General features: G+C 47.1%; 1 protein-coding gene and 1 long non-coding RNA gene across 6 annotated transcripts in view; one reads left to right on the top strand and one right to left on the bottom strand.

Moving 5' to 3' along the window:
- Nucleotides 1–673: 673 nt before the first annotated feature.
- LOC122201728 lies at nt 674–10,250 on the bottom strand. Of its 3 annotated transcripts, none has more exons than XR_006194316.1 (3): nt 9,485–10,171; nt 2,423–3,605; nt 674–1,281 (listed from the first exon to the last, which is right to left on the bottom strand). It is a non-coding gene; the product is annotated as an uncharacterized LOC122201728 (long non-coding RNA). The 3 variants fall into 3 exon arrangements; XR_006194317.1 differs by lacking the exon at nt 674–1,281 and adding an exon at nt 1,528–2,019; XR_006194315.1 differs by lacking the exon at nt 674–1,281 and having other exon boundaries at nt 2,378–3,605; nt 9,485–10,250.
- Nucleotides 2,262–22,466, top strand: part of ARHGAP22 (Rho GTPase activating protein 22) — a 168,500-nt gene continuing 148,295 nt past the window's right edge. For all 3 annotated transcript variants that reach the window (XM_042907646.1, XM_042907644.1, XM_042907647.1), the window contains exon 1: nt 2,262–2,384. In XM_042907646.1, coding sequence (XP_042763580.1) covers nt 2,336–2,384 — 49 coding nt within the window. In that variant the 5' untranslated portion in view covers nt 2,262–2,335. The remainder of the gene's footprint in view (nt 2,385–22,466) is intronic.

The following is a 22,466-nucleotide window of genomic DNA, read 5'->3' as shown; positions in this document are numbered from 1 at the left end:
GTCAAGGCCATGAGGCAAGAGATGTTTGGGAAAGCAGGGAAGGGAAGCTTCCCAGCATTTCAAAGAGAGACACCAAAAGGTATGTTCTCTCTTCCTGTTAGACCTGAAGGAGAAAATATTAGCTCCTAAAGCTGGTATCCAGCGTTTTTAATAATAAGGAAACTTTGGTGTTTCCTAATTGGTGTGGATGAAACAGATACCCCAGGAAACAAACAGGGGAACTTGAGAGTGGGAGGGAACCAGACTTGGTTGACATTATCAAGCTGCTGGATCCAACCAGGCCTGAAGTCCATGTTATAAGGTCTTTCCCACTAAAGGAGCCAATAAATCTGCCCTTATGTTTTAAGCCAATTTTAATTGTTGTTTTTGTTTCCAACAACTGCAAGTTTCTTACTTGATTATTTTCTTTTGACCAAAGATAATAATGGATACTCAGAAGGTATAAATATAAGGTTGCCAAATAAAATATGGGACACTCCATTAAATCTGAATTTCAGACCAACAATGAATACCTTTAATACTATGAAAGTAGATATTATGTCCCATGCAATTTTTGGAACCTACTTACACTAAAAATATAACTGGGCATTCTGTATTTTTATTTGCTAAATCTGGTAACCCTATTTCAGTAGCATGTCCAAATTCATACTATTAGAAAAAGAAAAAACCTGGACACAGACCCAGAGTTTTTAATTCTAAAGCCCCTGTTACACCAGGTCATGCAAAGGGCTTCTTCCTGTCACTCTTCACTCCCCTCCGTCACCCTCCCAGTCCTGTGTGCTAAGAGAACACAAAGAAATGTCACTCTGGGTCCCTGAGGGTCTCCGGCGTGGGTCCCAGCTCCAGAGTTCTCTGCTTGCCACTCTGCTCCTGTAGCTCCTTGGCTGGGCTCCACCCCAGCCTCGGGTTTGGGGCTTTGCTGCTCTCTTCAAGCCGTGTGGCTTCGTGGCTGCCAGCTGCTCCCGGTCCCTCCCCACAGGCACCACTTGGCAATTCCTCTGTACGGTCCCTATGCTCCCCTTAGAGAATGACAGCAGCTGGAACTATCCGCAGATGGCCACGACTGGAGCATGATGGCACTGTCCCGATGCAGCCTACTGACAGTGCTATCTGGCAGCCCACAGCCCTGCCTCCACCTCCTGTGTCCGTGATGGCCCGACTCCCTGCTTTCCGGCATCCTGCGGGTGGAAGGGATCTGCCCGCAATGAATGCGGGCCACGCTTGTTTTATCTGCATGACAGGGACTGGTTCTGTGATCACAAACACGATACAAGCGCAACCCTGCAGAGGCAGGAGAGCAAAGGAGACAAGAAGGGGATTAGGAAGAACATTCTGGTAGCTGTCCTTCTAGGGGTTGCTCCTCGCCCCTGTAAACTCCATATGTATTTCATTTTATTGTTTTATTTTTCAAAATTGACATCCAAATTAGTTGGCATATAGTGCAATAATGATTTCAGGAGTAGATTCCTTAGTGCCCCTGACCCATTTAACCCATCCCCCCTCCCACAACCCCTCCAGCAACCCTCATAAATATGGAGAATAAACTCCGTATGTATTTAAATGGGATCACAACGCCCCTTGGAACTGCCTTTCCCTGAGATGGCCAAGACCACTGTGTCAGTGATGTCGATGGCTGCCTGAATGTCACTTGGCCGTTTTGTAATTGGGATTTTCTTCTCGATTTTCCACAAACGTAAACCGTGCAGTGATGCTGCTGAACAAAAACTGAACAAAAGCACAGAGCTGAGGATCTGCCACTGGGTGCTTTGGGGGTTTGTCTCTCCGACTGGGCACGAGGACCACGTCCTCAGTCTCCCCACGAGCAGGACTGTGGTGCGCACCAGAGGAGAGCCACACTGCGTACCTGCAGGTTGCTGTTTGTAGCATTTTCTAGGCTGCGTGAAAAAACACAGCTCCTTTTGAATCCAGGTCAGCTGATGGAAAAGATGGAGCAAAGCATCTGACGTGTGAAGGGCTTTGCTATTTTACTGCCATCATCTTGTTGATGCTCTGCTTGCCCTGAGGGGTAGTTGTCATTATTGTTCCCATTTTACAGACTTGAGGAACTAACACCCACAAGGTCCCGTGACTTGCCCAAGGCCATTCCAAGATCCCTGGGTACACTCCTATTTAAGGGACTAATTCCTCACGGCACGGGTTCTTGTTTGAAATCCAAGAAAACACCAGATAAAGGGCATTCTAAATATATTTCTTTTCTATAGATGCTGATCTCCTGTTACTGGAAAACAGGAATTAGCTTGTCTGCTTGAGGATGTGGTTGGTTCTTTATAAAAAGGATATACAAGAAATTTGCACATAGACTGCCAGCTTCATTATGCTGCCGACAGCTTCCAGCAAAAGAACATTTGCAGCCAGATATTTCGGTAAGAATTTTATTCTATTCTATGTGGAGTATGATTACCTTTGCTCTGGGCTTCATGTTTGAGAGATAGGGGTCACTTGAGGCTGAGAGATGGGGTCACTCGAGGAGCTGTCTTGGCCTCGTGGGCTGCAAGTATCTAGGAGCATCTGTGGTCGAGGGTTGGACACCGGCTGATGGCACAGCCCTCACCCCTGAACTTGGGAGCTGTTCTGTGTCTACCTGAAACACAGAGCCTTCAACATGACCATGATTGTCGGAGGGATTTGACTCCAGTGACTCAAAGCTCTGTTGACATTCAGAATCTGTAAGGACCGCGGTGCCCAAAGACGGAGGGGGCAAGAGGCAGGTCCTTCACAGGGAAAGCTGTGCATCCTGCTTGGAAGCCATCCAGCCAAGCAGTTAATTCAGAAACGATGAGATGGTTCAGTAGCCCCCATTAAAGTGGCAGGAGGTGACTTAGGCCAAGTGAAACAACCCTCGGGGGGGGGGGGTCACATGCAGGTGCTGTGTGGGTGGTCGTGCAGATGCTTCTTGGGGGGGATCACGCGGGTGCTGGTTGGGTCGCTGTGCAATGGTGTTCCATGTTCCCTGGACCTGGACACCTTCATCAGATGGTGCTTGAAATCCCAGATACTAGAGGCAGAAATGCAGACAGTGGTCTTCAACCTTGCTGTACGTTAGACTCATGAAGGAGCTTTTAAAAATCCACAGGTATTTTTAAATACTCGGAGGCTGGTCTGGAGTGGGTTCCAGACATCAGCATATTTTTTAATTCCCAGATGAAACTCATAAGCAGCCAGGGCCAAGGAACCACTAGACCGAAGCTTGGGAGGCCTCAGACCGTACACAGCAGCCCTTGCTGGCGTCTGAGTGGATATTTGTAGGGATGAGGAGTCAAGCTCTGTGGTCACAAAGCCAGGTCGCCTGGATCTGACTCTGGGCTGGACACGTGCTACGGGACACTTCTCATAATGTTTAACATCCTGCCTCTGTCTCCCTTTCTACAATAGGGGTGGGAAACAGCTGAAATTAGCCCTTCGTTCTGTTTGGTTCTAACGCATTAGGGGGCTGTAAAATCTCCAGGTATTTTCCTCTCAGCTGGGTTTATAGCATCATCTGATTAGAAAGGAAAAGTCACTTGCTTTTGTGGAAGGTTCTGGCCACCAGATTTTCACGGCATAGCAGATACGTACCCCCCAGCTTCAGAGTAGAGATGATAATTCTTTGGGGGGAAAAAATGAGATATGGCACGAGATACCTGAATTTAAAGAAGCTGATGGAACTAAATTTTTAATGGCAGTGAAATTCACACAACAAAATTAACCATTTTAAACCGAACAGTTAATTCAGTGGTGATTCACACATTCACAACGTTGTGCAGCTTTCACCTCTCTCCAGTTCCAAAGCATTTTCACCACCCAAAAAGAAAACCCCATACCAGCTAAGCAGAGGCTCCCCACCTCCCCCAGCCCTGGCAACCATTGATCCGCTCGCTATCTCTAAGACTTCCCAATTTTGGATATTTCATATAAATGCAATCATAGAACATGTGTCCTTTTGTGTCTAGAGTGATGTTTTTGAGATGGATCACATGGGAACACATATCAGTACTTCATTCCTTTAGACTTAATTTTAAAATCATTATGTGGCCACCAACAGCTCGGCAGCTTTGTAAAAAACGGGCCAGCCATGCTGTTCCATAGAAGGCTTCTGAAAAAGAGGAAAGTTGGGCAGTACAGAGGAAGCAGTTTCTTCTCATCCTTGGTCTCTCTGGGTCCACCCTTCTGTCTCTCTCCCTTTCTGTTTCTCTTTCTGTCTCTCTCTGTCTCTCTGTCTCTCTCTCTGACTCTCCCCCTTCTCTCTCCTCTCTCTCTCACCATAGATTCTGGAGGAGCCCATTTGGGAGCGGGAGCTTGCTTTTAACTGAAATTAAATTGGGAGACTGGGGGGCAAATGGAAGATCCTTCGGGGTAAAGTTGTGCTGCTGTACATTTCTTCACTCTGCCCAGAGTTTTGTCAGGTCAAGGACCTGCCATATACCAGGAAACCAGAGGCCAGCCAGTACGTTGGTCTCCCACTTGGGGAGACCTGTCACCCAGCCATAAGTACCGCCCTCGGCTCCGCGACTTGTAAGTGTTTCCTGTGGCATGACCCTGCCCGTTCTCACCACCTGCAGCCTCTTTGCTCCCCAGCTTCCCACACTGCTGCCCACTGGTCTGCCCAGTTCTGTCCCACGGACTGCTGGATTCCCCCAGTTAGCTGACCCCCCTGGTTCCTCCCCATGGCAGGTCCAAATCACGGTGGGCAGAAAGATGATAACCTCTGCCCATGCTGAGCCAGAGAGTCCAGAAGGAAAGGGAAGGCTGCTCTGAGTCTGGTCATCCCTTCAGGATCCCAGCTCCTTGGCCTACAAGCTAACCTTCAGGACCAAGATCAGGGAGCAGCTTAGACTGGCCATCCTCCATCACAACCCTCTCCAGCGTCCTCCCAACTCGGGCTTTGCTCACTTGGTCTTTCTCTGAAACATCTCCTCTCCCCTCCCTGCTGTGGATGGCGGGGACGTGAGGAAACCACAAGAACCCAGATGGGGAGGCAAGAGTGTGCACTGGGAGAATAGGAGACTCAGAGAAACAGGAACTGAAATCATAGGGAGGGAAGCAGCGGAGGAGAGATAGGTTCATACTATGTCAGACTCTTTTTCATGGGCAAGAGGGAGCTATTGAAGGTTGTAAGCGTAGGACTCTTTGGATCAGAATTATAGGACACCTGAAATGTACAATATTATATGTCACTATACTTGCAATTTCAAAAACAAAGAAAAATAGATCAGATCTGTGGTTACTGGAGGTGGGGCCGGTGGGGGGGAGGGTAATTGGGAGAAAGTGGTCAAAACATACAAATTTCCAGTTATAAGATAAACAGGTAGTAAACAAGAGGGCTGGAATGTACAATGTGGTGACTGTAGTGATATATTTAGAAGTTAAGAGAGTAGAGCCTAAGAGTTATCATCATAAGGAATGATTTTCTCATTTTGTAGCTATATGAGATGGTGGGTGTTAACTAAATGGCAGTGATCATTTCACAATAGATGTAAATCAAACTGTTTTGTTGTACACCTTAAACCCATACAGTGCTGGGTGCCAATTATATCCCAATAAAACAGGAGAAGAAGAATTATTTATAGGAAGACTGATGTGGCAGCAGGGTATGAAGTCAGCTGTCACCTAGATTCTTACAAAGACGTCCTTACTGGTCTCCCTGACCATGGAAGCCCATCCGTCTCTTCTTAAAATTTGTTTTTTAATGTTTATTTGTTTTTGATAGACAGAGAGAGACAGAGTTGAGCTGGGAAGGGGCGGAGAGAGAGGGAGACACAGAATCCGAAGCACGCTCCAGGCTCTGAGGTGTCAGCACAGAGCCCGACGCGGGGGGCTCAAACTTACAGACCGTGAGATCATGACCTGAGCCGAAGTTGGACGCTCAACCCACTGAGCCACCCAGGCGCCCCCATCCATCTCTTCTTAATACTGCAGCTGGAATGGGGCTCTTAAAGCCTAAATCTGATGAGTGTCACTCGCTGAGCTCATCCCAGTGGATTCCCGTGTCAGCACTCCATCTGACTCACCATTACCCGTCACTTCATCTCCCATGTCCCCTACTTGCTAGGCACCAGCAATACTGGCTTCCTTGCTACTCCTCAGATGTGCCAGGTTTTTGCATGTGCTCTGCCCTCTCTCTGAAGTGCCCCTCCCCCCAGACATCCACGTGACTCACACACTGACCTCCTTCAGACTTTGACCCAAATGCCATCTTCTTTCAAGGCTTCAACTGACCACCTGTCTGTGTCCCGATAGGATAGGATATTCAGTAACTGAGTCATGGGTCGCCTGACCATCACAGTGACTCAAAGATCCAGGCTGATGAGACAATGATCTCACGTGGTGCAGGTGGCCAGGCCAGGGGGTGAAGGGAGCGACTGAGCTCTAGAAAAGTCTCAGGCCAGCAATAAAATCCTTGGTCTGGAAGTCCTGCATGCCACACTCATTGTCAACTCATTGTCCAACTACCCATAAAGAGTTCAGGAAACATAGTACTACGACGTACCTAGAAGGGTGAATGGGCAGTATTTGGCTAACGGCAGTAATTTTTTTTTTTTAATTTTTTTTAATGTTTTGTATTTATTTTTTTGAGACAGAGAGAGACAGAGCATGAACGGGGGAGGGGCAGAGAGAGAGGGAGACACAGAATCGGAGGCAGGCTCCAGGCTCTGAGCCATCAGCCCAGAGCCCAACGCGGGGCTCGAACTCGCGGACCACGAGATCGTGACCTGAGCCGAAGTCGGACGCTTAACCGACTGAGCCACCCAGGCGCCCCATAGTAATTTTTTGAAAAGAAAGCAGAATGACCAGCTTGTGCCTGATGGAGACTCTGTGTAGGGGGACAAGGACCCCATACTTGGAGTCAGGCACCCCATTTTATTTCTCCAGCATTCAGGGAATGCAAATCCAATACCAGTCAACTGAGGATCCCAGAGAAAGTCAGACTGTCATAGAGATGAAAGCTCGCTGGGGCCATTAAAGGTGACAAGTCTGGGAAGTTCACTCACGGGATCTCTAATGAAGGGTTGGTAGTTCATTTGGCCACTCAGCACTCAATCATTGTGCCAGGCAGTGTTCTAGGCACTGGGGATACAGCTGGTAACAAAACCGATAAAAATGCCCACTTCCTGGAGCTCATTCATCACTTGTTAGAATCTAATGGAGGGATCTAGAGGAAGCTGCTCTTCGAAGTCTTCCATGTGGACCAAGGGCCTCTGAGAGGTGAATCAGGATCTTCCAGAGACAGGAAGGTAGGAGGTACAGTAGGAGTTGTTTGAAAAAGAATAGTCATTCTGCAGCAGCTATGAAGTTTGACATGGGAAGAGCGTAGAAATTGTCACTCCCACCCATACAACAAGGAAGACTATAAATGAACTTATAATCAATGATTTTTCTTAGACCCATCAGAAAATTCAAGCCACAGGGCAAACCACCACCTCAAATCTAAAGACGTAGGCAATTCGTAAAATAACAGCCAAGATCAGTCTACCTGATGCAGAAGCCACTAGAATCATAATCTGGTATGAACACTTAAATGCTAAACTTGACTAACTTCTGGAGGCTGAGTGTGGATTCGCTTGAGAGTGAGAAACTCCTGGAAGCCCAGAATTAGCAGGGCGGGGGAGAGGAGAACACTTTCATGGGTTTTGCCTCCAGGAACTGCACCAGAGTCTCAAGATGAAGAATCAAGAAAAATTCCTGTATGTTTTGGACAGGGAAAGGGAAAAGTAACCACTTGGCAACATGACCAGAATGTTACCCATAAGAAAGTCCTGCCCTCCAAGTAAAACATCTCACCAGAGCCACAGCAGCCTAGTGGAAGGACTCCAACTAGTCCTTCCAACTCCAACTTCCTCTAGAAGTTCTTTCGCCAACTCCAGCTTCCTCTAGACTTCCCTCTCACCGGGGGTGAGGGGAAGAGTGGCCTATTTAATAGTTCTGAGGGTCATAGCCCAGGGACTCAGGCCCACAAAAAGACTGATGATTAGACAAGATTATAAAATGCTTCTCCTCCTCACACCTTCCCAACACATCAGCAGGGCTCAAGTATAACCACGTGTCGCAACTGAAAGAGCTGTAAGACACAGGATCTATTTAGGAAGGAGTTCTTAGGGAAACCTAAAGACAGTAGAGAAGAAAAGAAAATAAGGAAGCTAGAAAAATGGAAGCCTCTGGCACCTAAAGATATGATAAACGTTAATCACAGCACAGTGCCCAGCCAAGTTAACATAAAACCTCAAACTAAGATCTATTTACTTCAGTTTCTGTTGCTCAATACATTAGGTATGGCTTCCAACCAAAAATTACAAAGCATGCTAAAAAAGCAAGAAAAAAAATAAAAAAGACAGCCTAAAGAGATAAACTAAGTATTAGACAGTTGCGTATGTAAGGAGCTTGGAAGTCACCACTCTGTCCTAAGACCAGGTACCAGCTAAACATTGAAAAATCAGCAACTCTTCTAGGATCCATAAGAGAAGGGAGGACACAGGGAAAACCACTACCTCCAAGACTGGGGACAGACAGGCAAGCACAGGGAGTCACCACTTACTACAGCAGGGATTCACATGTAATAGGAAGCCGCCCTGGGAACCAGGGCCAGCAAAGCAAAACCTGCAGTGTAACTGACGAATTGCTGGAGGTTTGGTGTGGATAACTGAGAGTTAAGAGCTCCAGGGGAAACCCAATCATTAGGAGAGTCCCACAGTATCTTGAGATTTACCACCAAGAGTTTGACCAGGTTCCCACAGTAAATGTCAGCGGGAGGAGAGGAAAAGGAACCATTTTTGAAATACACCAGAGTGCTCTGTTCTTTTTGTTTTTTTAAAGTTTATTTGTTTATTTTGAGAGAGAACACAAGTGGGGGAGGAAACGAGAGAGAGGGAAAGAGAGAGAGAATCCCAAGCAGGCTCCATGCCATCAGTGCAGGGTCCAATATGGGGCTCGAACTCACAAACTGTGAGATCATAACCTGCCCCGAAACCAAGAGTCAGACACTCAACCCACTGAGCCCACCCAGGTGCCCCAGGAGAGTGCTCTGTTCTTAACAAGGCCTGACCTCAGAAGAAACTAGTTAATCAGAGCCCAGCCCGATGGGGTGTTATCAGAACCTAACTGACTTAGAGAAAGTAAATACCCAGCCCCAGGCAGCTCTAGCCAAGTATCAGAATCAGACTCAGTCACGGCAGAGATTTTGGAATTGTCAGGAAGGGATTTGGGGGCGCCTGGGTGACTCAGTTGCTAAGCGTCCGGCTTCAGCTCAGGTCACGATCTCACAGTTCGTGGGTTCGAGCCCTGCATCGGGCTCTGTGCTGACAGCTCAGCGCCTGGAGCCTGCTTCAGATTCTGGGTCTCCCTCTTTCTCTCTGCCCCTCCCCCTCTCATGCTCTGTGTCTCTCTCTGTCTCTCTCAAAAATAAATAAACATTAAAAAATAAATAAATAAAAAGTAAGGCGGGGGATGTAAAATAACTCCAATGAGTATATTAAGGACTTTATGACTATACCATGAGTTATGTCCAGTGGCTCTGAGGTAGGGATCAGCATGGAGGAAGTTCACTGGACCAAGGCTGTGGGGAGTCAGCAAGCAGGACCGAGCTGAGGGGGAGGCTGGATTGTGACATAGGTACAACAGGGCGTCAGTCAGCTGCCCACCCAGCTGAGGCTGGGGTGGACCTCAAGCTCTGTGCTCACTTGGGGCGAGAAGGCCAGGCCTTCATACCCACACTGAGCAGCCATCAGAGGCGGCTGCCCCCAGGAAGGGAGGTACCTTAGGTAGGCGGTGAGGAAATCTCCACCACAGGGAGAGGCTGAGGGCTGCCTATCAGTCCTCGGGGCGTCTGGGTTGCATAGCAGAACCCACTACAGGCCATCTCTAGATTCCCACTGGTATAAACTAGGCCGTGAATGCACTTTTCTCTACAAGGTGACGAATTTGAAGGATACACCCCCAGGGGCCAATGTGCTGGGTCAGGGCTGTGCGGTGTGCTCCTCCCTGAGTCCGGTCATTGGGCCACAGCTGCCTCTGGAGGGTGGCATTCCTCTCTCCACTCAGACTCCCCGGGGTTGATGGATGGCAACACGAGCTCTGTCCCTCCCCTGCGAGACATATGATTGTTGTCCCCACCTCTTACCTGTACCAAAGAAAGTAACTCCAGGGGGCTGCATGGAGAATGAGGAGGGGTTTAAGCCCATTCTGTGATGAATTCCTGTTGGTTATGAATATGCTTTAACTGATATTACTGAGTCCGTGATTTGATGACTTCCGGAAGTCTTTATCCTTTCAGTTTGCTAACAGGGGTCACCACGAGGAATCAGAGGCCTTGAAAGCAGATTTCTGGGCCTACCTGTGGTTTGGGGACCCCAGGGGTGGAGGGTGGAGCCAACAGAGTAAGCAGTCAGTTTCATCACACAGGTGCCATCTGGCAGACTCCTGTGCCTAGTCCTTGGCCCTAGAAAGGGACAGAGCCACCTGGTGTTAGATGCCTCAGCAGGCTGGGGTTGAGATAGCAGCTTAGCCCCCGCTCGCTGGTGGCCTTGAACACATATTTACCACCTCCGGGCCTTTCTTTCCTCCTAAAACAGGAATTAAAACATCTTTGGAGGGTAATATGTGTGAACCATAATATCAGGGCTTGGTGCATGGTACGTGCTCAGCAAATGGTAACTGGGGACGGCGTCGCCTTGCTGTCAGGGCTGGCTCTGAGACCGTATGAGTGCATGGCTGGGACACATATGCGTGCATGTATGAGTGCATTGAGGGCCATCCTGAACAGAGAGGTCAGACCAGATTCACATGCCCACTCCAAGCAGGAGAAATGGGCCTGATGTCAGTCCCCGGCTGCCTCCTCTGGTCATTGCCCCTTTCTTTGAATCATAGAGTACTGTGTTCAAGCCTTTGCCTTGGGATCGATGCTCCACACAGGAGTATCACACAGTATAGGGCCAGGGCCCTGAGGCTAGACAGTACCTTTCTGCAAATGACAGACATGTCCTTCTCCCAGGCTGGGCCAGCCCCAGGCCCAGACCGTAGAGCATGCCCTGAATGAAGCCTCCTGCACCTCTTCAGCCTTGTACACTGTCAGCAGGGCCCAAATGCCCAGCCCCGCCAGGGGGTTCTTATGCTGTATGTGCAGAATTACAGATTTGGGAATCTTGTAAGTCCCTTGGGATATTGGCAGAGATTGATATCCAAAATTGAAAATGTGGGGAGAGGAGAAAAATGCCATGGACACAGACCTGAGATGCTCCCCACTGCCCTGCCCTGGGATAGACCAGAGCCCCTGCCCTATGTCTGGTTCTTTGCCCTCTCCCAAACCTTGTCCTGGGCGTAGGCCCAGGAGAGAATGTGACAGGCCCTGGCCTTGAGGGTTCACATCTAGAGGGAGGAAAACGGCCTTGGATATCTGTCTTACCCTCTCTGATTCTCTGACACCAACTGGGTATCAAAACAATTCAATTCAATTCAATTCAATTCAATTCAATTCAATTCAATTCAACTCAATTCTGACACTAGCTGTCCAGAATTAGCACAGATCCCGCAGGCTAAGGACTCAGTCCCACAAAACTGCCCCCACTTCAGACACTAGTTGCAAATGGCTTGTCCAGGCACTTCTGTCCAGCTTGACTATGAATTCAGGGATTCACATAAGCCCCTTCTCAGTTTTGATGATTACTCAAATGGCTCAGAGAACTCACGAAAATGCTTGGCTTACTGTTACCGGTTTATTGTAAAAGGTACAATTGAGGGGCAGCCCAACGGGAAGAGATGCATAGCCAAGGTATGGGGTGAAGGTGGGGGACACCCGGAGCAACCATGTCCTCTCCGGGCGTGCCACCATCTCAGCATCTCCAAGCCAGAAGCTCTGTGAACTTTGTCATTGGCGGGGTGTGTGTGGCAGATTTCGTGGAGGTTTTATGACATAGACACGATTGACCAAATCATTGGACACTGGTGACTGAGATCAACTTTGAACACTTCCCAGCAGCTACCATTTATTGAAAATGTACTCAATGTTGGGGTGCCTGGGTGGCTCAGTCGGTTAAGCGTCCAACTTCCACTCAGGTAGTGATCTCATGGTTCATGGGTTCGAGACTCAGGTCACGGTCTGTGCTGACAGCTCAGAGACTGGAACCTGCTTCAGATTCTATGGCTCCCTCTCTCTCTGCCCCTCCCTTGCTCACTCTCTGTCTTTCCCTGTCTCTCAATAATAAATAAACATTTAAAAAAATTTTTAAAAAAACAGAAAATGTACTCAATGTTAAGCTTCATCTGTTTCTTCCCAAGTCTTCATAATAGCACTGAGGGCTGCTCATCCCAAGGAGGATCCCAAGGAGGATCCCAAGAAGGATCCGTTCATCCCAAGGAGGATCTGAGAGGCTAAGACTTGGTGGGTGGGGGTAGGGATGTCAGGATTCAAACCCAGCCTGTTTCTCACCAACACCCTGTCAGGACTCCTGGGCTGGAATCAAGGCATAAGAAGTTCAGAACCAAGCAGACCTAGTTGGACAGTCTGTGTTAGAACTGGGTGCAATTTGGGGGCAGGAGGGGTTAGCTGTTGCGGTATAACAAACAATAAAACTCAGTAGCTTCGAAGAGTAAGCAATTATTCTTGCTGATGGGTCAAGGTCTCCTGGCCTTCACAGTCTTCTGTGCTCAGGGGCTGGGGAGTCCATGGTGGGGGTGCTGGTTAAGGATGGCCTCGCTCACTTTTGTGGTGGTTGCTGGCTATCCGCTAGGGAAAAATCTGGGGTGATGGAGCCACGTGTCTCTCACGGATACAGAGAGGGCTGAGGAATTTGGGAGATTTTTGCAATCAATCTATCACAGGAGGGACACGGCTGCTTCTAAGTATTGGATGCTCATTTTCCTGGGTCTCTCCTGAGGCTAGATTTCCTAGAGGTAAGCCAAGCATTTGGGGAAGCACTTTCTGTTTTAGGTGACATGCTGTGCACGTATAAATCCTCTCCTTTGTTAGGACCCTGGGTGGCTGAGTGCGGTTAGGTGTAGAGCAGAGACTACCTCCTGGGAGCCTTGAAGCTGAGGCACAACGAGAGCTTCTCTCCCTTGTCTGGCCTGAGCCAGAAGGAAGGCCCAGCAAAGCCTTCCTGGGCGAGTGTGCGTGCAGAGGGAGTCCCCTCCTTTGCAAGAAAAGGCAATGTGAGCACCATCTGGTCTAATTGCTGCTAAAATCAGCCATCTTTAAGCCGAAGGAAAGTTAGGAAAGCACTTCACAGTGGAAATGCCAAATAACAGCACCGGAAGGAATGGCCCTTAACTTGAGCATATTGCAAATAGCAAGTGCATATTTCTGAAGCCATTTCATGCACTGCAACGTGCCCTGGTGGCAGTGTTGAGTTATGATTAGGATGTAAGTCCCAGAGACAGATGGACCTGGACTTCGATCTCAGCCCCACCCAGACTCCCTGCATGACCTCCGTTAGGCCACAGCCCAGCCCTCAGCTCCACCAAAGTTCACGCTGGCAGACCCTGCTCCACCGTGTGAGCTCATAAATGTGATTTGATCATAACATATTCATCCCTGCTGTGAAGGGGTGAGTCATGGAAAAGGGGCTCGTTCGCAGGACTTCCTCTGTGTTGTCTAATTTCCCACAGCCCTGTTGTCCCTGTTTTACATACGAGGGAACTGAGGCTCAGCAAACACAAGCCACTGATCCCAGTTCCCAGAGCTACCCATTGGCATGGCGATGAATTTGAACTCAGGTCTTCTGGACCTAAGTCTAAGTAATTTCCATGACCCCTAAGGCCTCCTTGGACTGACTCCTTCTAAAAGACCTCTGGTGACCAGATACCAGAAGAGCATGACAGTCACAAAACATCATGTGCTTTGTGTGGATATTTCTCCTACACTTCTCTCAATACAGTGGCTCAGGTGTGGTTACCTGAGAATCATCCTTATTTATTTTTTTAATTTTGTTGTTTATTTTTTAAAGTTTACATCCAAATTAGTTCGAATCAACCTTATTTACAGAGAAGCAACACTTTTTTTGCAAGTTTTTGATGTTTATTTATTTATTTATTTTGAAAGAGAGAGAGGAAGCACAAGCAGGGGAAGGACAGAGAGAGAGGGAGAGAGAGAATCCCAGGCAGGCTCTGCACTGTCAGTGAACCCTGAGATCATGACCTGAGCTGAAATCAAGAGTCAGACACTTAACCAACTGAGCCACCAGGCGCCCCGGGAAGCAACATTGTTATTAGGAGCCAGGCCTCCCATTAGGGTTAGAATGCGGTAGAATCCTTTCACCCTGACCAAACTGCTCAACGTGCTTCTCTTTTGGCGACATGAGAACTTAATCTTTCTTGGAGTTGGCTCAAAATGGCTACCTTTCTGTTGACCCAACATGTTCTCTCAGATCTGAAAGATGCCATCGAAGTTATCTAGTCCAATCCCTGCGTTTTCCACAAGAGAAAGGTTATCTGTAGAGGGAAAAGACCTCAACTGCATGGGACTCAGAACATTGGGTTAGGGCCTCAAGTTCAGAGACCAGGTACTTAACATCAAAATTTTCCTGGGTTGTCCAAAGAGATGTGCATAAATGCTCTTATTCAATCCTCTCGACAGTCCTGGCTGGTATTCATGTCCCCATTTTGAAGAAGAGGAAACAAAGGCATGGAGAGATTAACTCATCTGTCCAGGGCCACTCCCCTCACCAGTGGCCAACCTGGCACCGGAAGGCAAGTGTGACTGCAGAGGCTGATTCAAGAAGAACAACTAGAAATACACATGCCTACCCCAAATTAGGGAAATTCATTTCACACCGAGAATACACTCCAACCACTAGTCATTTCAGGAAGTGGTATTTTATGATTGACTTGACTTCCTCTTAAGAAATGTGAGAGCAACCAGGTTCCTTTTTTCGGGATGTGCCTTCCAAAACATTCTTGCTGTGGCAGTTTCTGTGTTAACCCAGGCTCCCCCTCCCCCTGGAGACTGGACCGGGGCTCCTCTGAACCAGGAACTTGATGATGAGACCAGATTCCTTTAGCAGCAGGGCCACTCTTTTGCTCCAAAGAGTTCTCAAGTGATAGAGGTGTCCCCTGACCCAGACAACAAGGGGCCTGGTGGGCTGTCTGTTGTTCAGTCCACTTTAATGTGTTTGGGGCAAAAGTGATACACCCCTCTCTCCATAACCAATCCCAACCTTCAACCAAGTTTCCGTTGCAGATTTGCCCTAGATGGCTCAATCGTTCATTCGATAAATAGTTATTAAGGTCTCTGGAGACACAAAGCTAGACAAGGGATGATGTGGTTTCTGGAAGAACCCAGAAGGAAAGTTAAGACATGCTCACAGAGCTAAACCAAAACTGCTACCATGCTGCCTTCCCTCACATTGCTACACAGAGGCAGATGCCAGGCTGTTCTGGCCAGAGCTCTGGGTGACCAGTTGGGGGAGATGGAGAGCAGCAAACACTCGTAAGACCCCTTGGTCCATGGCCCAGATGGTCCATGGCAGGCCGTTTGAAGGCAGGAGGGGAAGGCAGAGCTCATAGTAGGAGGACCAGGCAGAACCAGGAAGTCCCCAGAGGTGTCCAGGCTAGGTCCGCAGGCCTGTGATCCCTGATGGGGCCCACAGGAGCACATTTTGCAAGTAACTACCTCAGGACCGGAGGCTTTTGCTCTTAGAAAGGGGGCTGATATGTTATCGAGCAGAGTCAGTATATTCTGAGAGTAAACATTGTGCATGAGGAAGGGGCAGAGACATGTGCCACACATTGGTGGTGACGAGCCTACCCCCAAGTCAGCACAGATCTCCACGCTGGGCAGCAACGGATGGTGGCAGAGGAGTGGGGCTCCTGGACAGCAGGGCTCGAGTGTTTTCCGGGGCAGTCACAACATGTGGCTTCATGACGGTGAGCACACATGTGTGTGAGGGGGAACCTGTGGGCGTGCGCCAGTCTGCACATACACATGCACACGTGGGCGGGAAGTGTGAGACTGTGTCTGAACCTGAGCGTGATCGTGTGCTTGGGACAGAATGTGTGTGTGTGAGTGTGGGTGTGAAGCGTGTACGTAAGAGTGTGAGTGTGTACTATGAGTGTGCATGCGTGTATACGAGTTTATCATGTGTTTGCACGTGCATGTATGCGAGTATAACATGCGCACACATGAGTGTAGGCATGTGTGCAAGTGTGTGTGTGTGTGTGTGTGTGTGTGTGTGTGTAAGTATATGCATGTGTGTGCATGTGAGCGTTTGTGCGTGTGAGCAGGTATGAGGACTGGCAGTTTCATATGTCTCCCTCCCCCGTCTCACTAGATTATAGGCTCCTAAAAGCTGTAGCCCTGCTTCTCCAGTTACCTGTGTAGTAACTGGCATACAGGAGGCCACACACCCACATTTTGTGGGGGGTCAAATATGTACCGAGCATATGCTACCTGCTTTAAATCCTGATCTCATTTAATCTCCACCGCCACCCTGGGAGGTGGCAGTTGCTGCCCCCATTTCGCAGCCGAGGTGACTGAGGTACCGAGAGATGAAATGGCTTATTCAGTCCACTCAGCCAGAGCATGGTGGGGCCAGATTTTGATCCCAAAGCCCAGGCTCTGCCTGTTCTACCACATCACCTCCCATCACCCAGCAAACAGAAACCAAGAAAGAAAAAAAACTGATCGGGTGATAGAAGCTCATCGGAACACTGGGTCTGCAGAGGGTGGATGGGGGCCATGAGCCCTCGGCACTGGTATTCGGTGTGTGCCGAGCTGTAGCAGTTGCACGCTGTTGGCCACGGGCATGGCGAGTGTACCCGCCATCTCACTTCCTCTGAAATCACCTCCCCCCTCCTCTCCCTGTTGTATTTACATCAAGAGACTGCCTGCTGAGTAACACAGAGCTGTAAACAGAGAAGCCACATTTGGAAAAGCTTGAAATTCTTGACCAAAACACAAGACTCACAGAGAGGTCAAAGTAAACGACAAGCTAGCGAGCAAACTCTTTTAATGGTCAGTGCAAGTAAGCGTTACCTGCATCGGTAAGAACATAAACTTCATTACAGCTATTCCTGAGGTTATGTAATATTGCAGGAATATCCGTTACCTCCCAGTATGAGGATACAGCTCTCTGGGCCAAAATGTTGGGAAAGAATGAGCCAGGAGTGCTTCTTCACAGAGTTTATTGGGTTGTCAGTGCACAGCTGGTTCTTGCGCATCATGACACAGAGTCGGATGCTTATACACACTCTGGTAACGTGTCCTTATATAGCGTTTGGCAGTTTGCAAAGAGCTCCCACATACGCAGCCTTCCTACCTTAGTATTGCCCGTTTGCAATGGTAGAAAAGAAATTAACATCTCCATTTGATGGAAGAAGGAACAGGTACAGAAAAGGTAAGGGACTCGCTCAGAGTAATTCAGATCAAGGCTGGTGGAGCCAGGAGTCAGACTCAGTTCTCTTGCTCTTCATCCTCTTGACTTCCCGCTGTGAGGGCTGTTTTCACCTGGCCACAGCAATCGTTGCCATTTCACTTCATTTGTGGAGCCTTAAACATCTCTTGCCTAGATCATTCCAATCCTCCTGCTCAATTCTTAGCCTCCAGTACTCGCAAGAGAGCCACCATGCACCGGCTGGGAGCCATGCTGTGGGATGAGCTGGCCTCTCGGGTGGGAAGATGGATGAACCCAGAAGCTGTGGTAGAGACAAGGAGTGTTGCTTCCCCCACAGAGGTAGGGGACAAAGTGGTTAGGGTACAAAGTAGGGAGCCCCCCCTCTACCCGTCAACAAAGACATTTAGGACTAACTTTAACGTTGAAGTCAACATCCATGACGAGGCATCTCCCTGTGCTATGACCAAAATAACCACTGTGCTGGGGCTTGATGCCCAGGTTACATGTTTGGGCTATTCTGGGTGCCTTGCAATTCCATATAAATTTTAGAATCAGCTTGTCAATCTCTACAAAAGAGTCATCTGGGATTGTGTCAAATCTGTAGACCATTTTGGGGAGTATTGCCATCTTAATGTTAATTCTTACAACTAGTGAACATATGATGTTTTTCCATTTATTTAGATCTTTTCAGCTAAATTCTTCTCAATGGTGTTTTCTAGTTTTCCGACAATAAGTGTTGCACTTGTCATACTGGATTTATCCCTGTATATTTTGTCCTATTTGATGCTGTTGTGAATGGAATCATTTTCTTTTATGAGTTCATTTTCAGATTGTTCATAGCGAGTGTGTAAAAATACAACTAATTTTTGTATGTTGACCCTGTTACCCTTCAATCTTGCCGATCTCATTTATTAATTCTAATAGTTTTTTAGTAAATTCCGTAAAATTTTCTGTGTGCACCATCATGTCATCTGTGAACAGAGAGAGTTTCACTTCTTCTTTCCTAATCTGGATGCTTTTCTTTCTTTTTCTTCCCTAACTGCCTTGACTAGAATCTCCAGCACACTGTGGACTAGAAGCAGTGAGAGCAGATATCCTTTTAAATCTATTGAGACTTGTTATGTGGTCTAGCATTTGGTCTGTCCTGGAATGTGTTCCATGTGCACTTGAGAAGAATGTGTATTCTGCTGTTCTTGGGCAAAGTATTCTACAAACGTCTGTTAGGTCTAGGTGGTTTGCAGTGTTGTTCAAGTCCTCAGTCCTGTGTTCCTCATTGCTGTTCTATCCATGACTGTAAGTGGGATATTAAAGTTTGCAACTACTGTTTTTGCACTATTTCTCTCATGAGTTTATTTTTGCTTCCTGAACTTTGGTGTTCTATTGTTAGGTGAATATATGTTTACAGTTGTTACATCTTCTTGATTTATCAGCTCTTTTATTAATATATATTGACCTTCTTTCTCCCTTGTCATAATTTTTGTCTTAAAGTATATTTTGTCTGAATTTAGTACTCCACTCCAGCTCTCCTTTGGTTACTGTTTGTGCAGGATATCTTCTTCAGTCCTTTTCCTTTAAACCTATATGTGTCTTTGAAGCTAAAGGACAATAGCCCCTCCTTACCTGTGGTTTCAGTTTCCCCAGGGTCAGTTACCTGCGGTCAACCGTGGTCTGGAAGATGATCTTCCTTCTGATATATCATTAGAAGGACAATAGTCGCCAAACCTTATGTCACATTGCCTATGTCATTCACCTCATTCCATCTCGTTACAAAGGTATTTTATCATCTCACATCATCACAAGAAGAAAGGTAAATACAGTCTAACAGGATATTTTGAGAGAGAGAGAGAGACCACCTTCATATAACTTTCATTATAGTATATTGTTATAATTGTTTTATTTGATTATTAGTTGTTGTTACTCTCTTATTGTGCCTACTTTATCATAGGTATGTATGTATAGGAGAAAACATAGTACATATAGGGTTTGGTACTATGTGGTTACAGGCATCCACTGGGGGTCTTGGAGCATATCCCCCATGGATAAAGAGGGCTACTATAAGTCTCTTTAGACAGCATATGGTTGATGTCTTTTTAATCCATCCTTTCACTTCAGACTTTTAATTGGAGAGCTTAACCCATTTATATTTAATGTTATCACTGATAAAGAAGGATTAACTTTTGCTACTTTGCTACTTTTTTTTGTGTCACATATCTTCTTTGTGCCTCAAATCTTTAATTACTGACTTCTTTTGTGTTAAATAGATATTTTCTGACATACTCTTTTAATTCCCTTGTTGTTTCTCTTACTATGTATTTTTGGGTTATTTTATTAGAGGCTGCGTTGGGGATTACATCTTAATTTATGACAATCTGGTTTGATTTAATACCAACTTAATATCAACAGTATACAAAAACTTTTCTTAGATATCTCTATTCCCACACATGTACTTATGTGAGTGTTACACCTTCATACACTGTGTGCTTTATACACTGTGTGCTCATCAACATGAATTTATCATTATTGTTTTATGCAGTTATCTTTTAAATCAGATAAGAAAAAAAGAGAAATTACAAAGAAAAATACATCAGTCCTATCTTAAATATTTACCTATATATTTTACTGGTGTTCTTTACTTCTTGACGTGGATTTGAGTTACTGTCTAGTGTCCTTTCACTTCAGCCTGAAGGAATCCCCACAACGTTTCTTGTAGGGCAGGTCTGCTAACAGTTAGCTGTCTCAATTTTGTTTATTTGGGAATGTGTTCATCACTCCTTCATTTTGGAAGAATAATTTCATCAGATATTGAACTCTTGGTTGACAGAGGTTTCTTGTTTGTTTGTTTTTTTTGTTTTTTTTGTTTTTTTTGTTTTTTTTTTTGTTTGTTTGTTTTGTTTTTCCCAGCACTGCAGTTAAATATATCACCCACTTCAGGTTGAAGTAAGGTAGTGTGTGTGTACCAGATACTCAACAAAGGGTACACCCAGACAGGAGTTGGATTTTGAAACAGATAAGGATGAAAAAAGTCTAGAAAGAAGTATGTCTTGGAATGGGGAGACCCCATCCAGCTGTGCCTTCTGGGTGAGCTGAGAGTACTGTCAGTCATAACCCACAAGAGCCTCACCCAGGACACATGACGACAGGCTGCAGAAGACTGCAGCCATGGTTTGGAAGGACAGTCTGTGGTTTCCAGGCTGAGACATGAGATGATTAGCGTGGTGGCATAATTGGGGAAATAAGGAAGGAAATACCGTCTGTGAGAGAACGGATACGGAGGAGATGCACCATCTGTGCTGAGTCAGGAAGATTAGGAAGTGAGAGAGGAGAGGAAGGTGAAACATGGGCTGAGAGGCATGACATGGGCATCAGCTAGAATTCTGTGAGCTGCAGGTCACTGAAAGGCAACCGAAACCAGCTAAAGCCAGAAGAAGGAATTTATCAGAAGTATATTGGAGATTTATTTACAAAATCTTTTGGGAGCTGGAGAACTAGGTTCGCAAAATGAACAAGAAAGATTCGGTGGCTCCAAAGGGCCTAAAAGTAAGAAGCATGAGGATTATCTTCTTGCGGGACAGTGTAGGCAAGACACCCCTGCAGGATATCTCCGCCATACTGGAAGGCACCATTGTCGCAGCAGGACATTGTCACTGCCGCTAGGACTGGGAAGTCCATTCTAACCATCTCTCAGACTTTTTTGTGATACTCAAGATTAGATCAAAAACCAGGCAGGGGCATCTAATGGGCTGAGCCTAGGTCACCTGGCCACATCTGACTGCCTGCAGGGACACAGCAGATCTGTTCCTTACAGCTTTCAAAGAGGGAGATGGCGGGAGAGTCCCCCATGATAGGAAGGGGCTAGATGTTTTGCAGCCTCAAAACAAGTTCCATTCCATCATTACAAATGAGGGGAAGAAAAGGTATAATTTTGAGAGCAGGGGAGTCTTGGGTAATTTTGTCAACTTGGAGAAAAGAGCCAGTGAGGGAAAGAGGGATTAAAGATGCAAAAGGAAGGCAAATGTCTAGAAGAGTAGATGGAGGTTCTGTGCCACGGGAAGGGGTTGGTTTGCCCAGAGGAGAGGAGCAGGGGGCAGGGATTGTTGTGCAGGGGAGAGCCCTGACCTTGGGGAGAGGTGTGAGTTGAGAGAGAAGGCATCTGGGAAATTTCCATTCTTTCCATCTGTCCCAAGGCCTGACTTTCCACAACAAGCAGGTGTTTTCACAAGGGAGAAGACTTGTTTTCCAATAATGTGAAACTGACCAAAGTAGTGAGTCACCATTTTCTAAAATCTGACTCTTTGGAGAGGGGAAAGCACTTCAGACCTGCTTCCTTGAGGGACCCAAGTGAGGACAGTTTTTGCCATTTGGGCTTGGGCAGGCTGATGCTTGGGTAGGCAGTTGTCCTGCCACTGGGTGCCCGCCCCCCCCCCCCCCCACTGCTTCAGGGGAAGGGTGTGACAGCTCTTTGGAACGTCAGTATACCATATTTCCAGGACTCAGAATACCATATTTCCAGGACTATTGAGGTCACAATTCTTTTTTCCTCTCAGCCTCTGCCACAAGCAAGAGCTCAGCACAGGATACTGCCTGGCCCAAGGTATCAGACCTGTGGGATGGGGTCCTTCCTGCCCTGCCTGTAGTGCCCTGGAGGGAAACCACATACTCAGAGCAAAGCTATCCCATTGTTAGTTCCACATACTCTCTAACAGAAGCTTCCCCTTCTAAGATACCCGCAATGAGACTTAGCAGCTCAATAAAATCTCTGTCTGAAAGCTTCCCAATTAAATGGGGAGCCCAGAAGACAGTTGGCCAAGTAAAGATTCTTAAGTGAGTAGTATTTGTCTGAACCCAACATTTACAGGGGCTTAAAAATGAGGCTTTTGTGTTCCATAGAAACCCCATGTGGTAGACATAGTTTAGCTGCTCAGAGCCCCTTCAAGAAAGGACTCACTGCCCAGGATCAGGGCTGCAGGGAGTGGGATCAGCTGACAGCCACTAGCTCTTAGCTCTTTTAGGGTCAGCCTCAGCTTTCAAGCCAACTTCATGCTGTTCTTGGGTGGCCCCCAGCCAATGACTATGCAAGGCAGCGGTGGCCTTCTCTTCTCGAGAAGGTCCTCAGCCAATGACCTTGGAAAGTGGCAGTACACAGCCCTGACC

The sequence above is a fragment of the Panthera leo genome, chromosome D2 (genome assembly GCF_018350215.1).
Source record: "Panthera leo isolate Ple1 chromosome D2, P.leo_Ple1_pat1.1, whole genome shotgun sequence".
NCBI lineage: Eukaryota > Metazoa > Chordata > Mammalia > Carnivora > Felidae > Panthera > Panthera leo.
The sequence above is the reverse complement of the archived record's forward strand: the minus strand, read 5'-3'. Positions and strand labels throughout refer to the sequence as shown.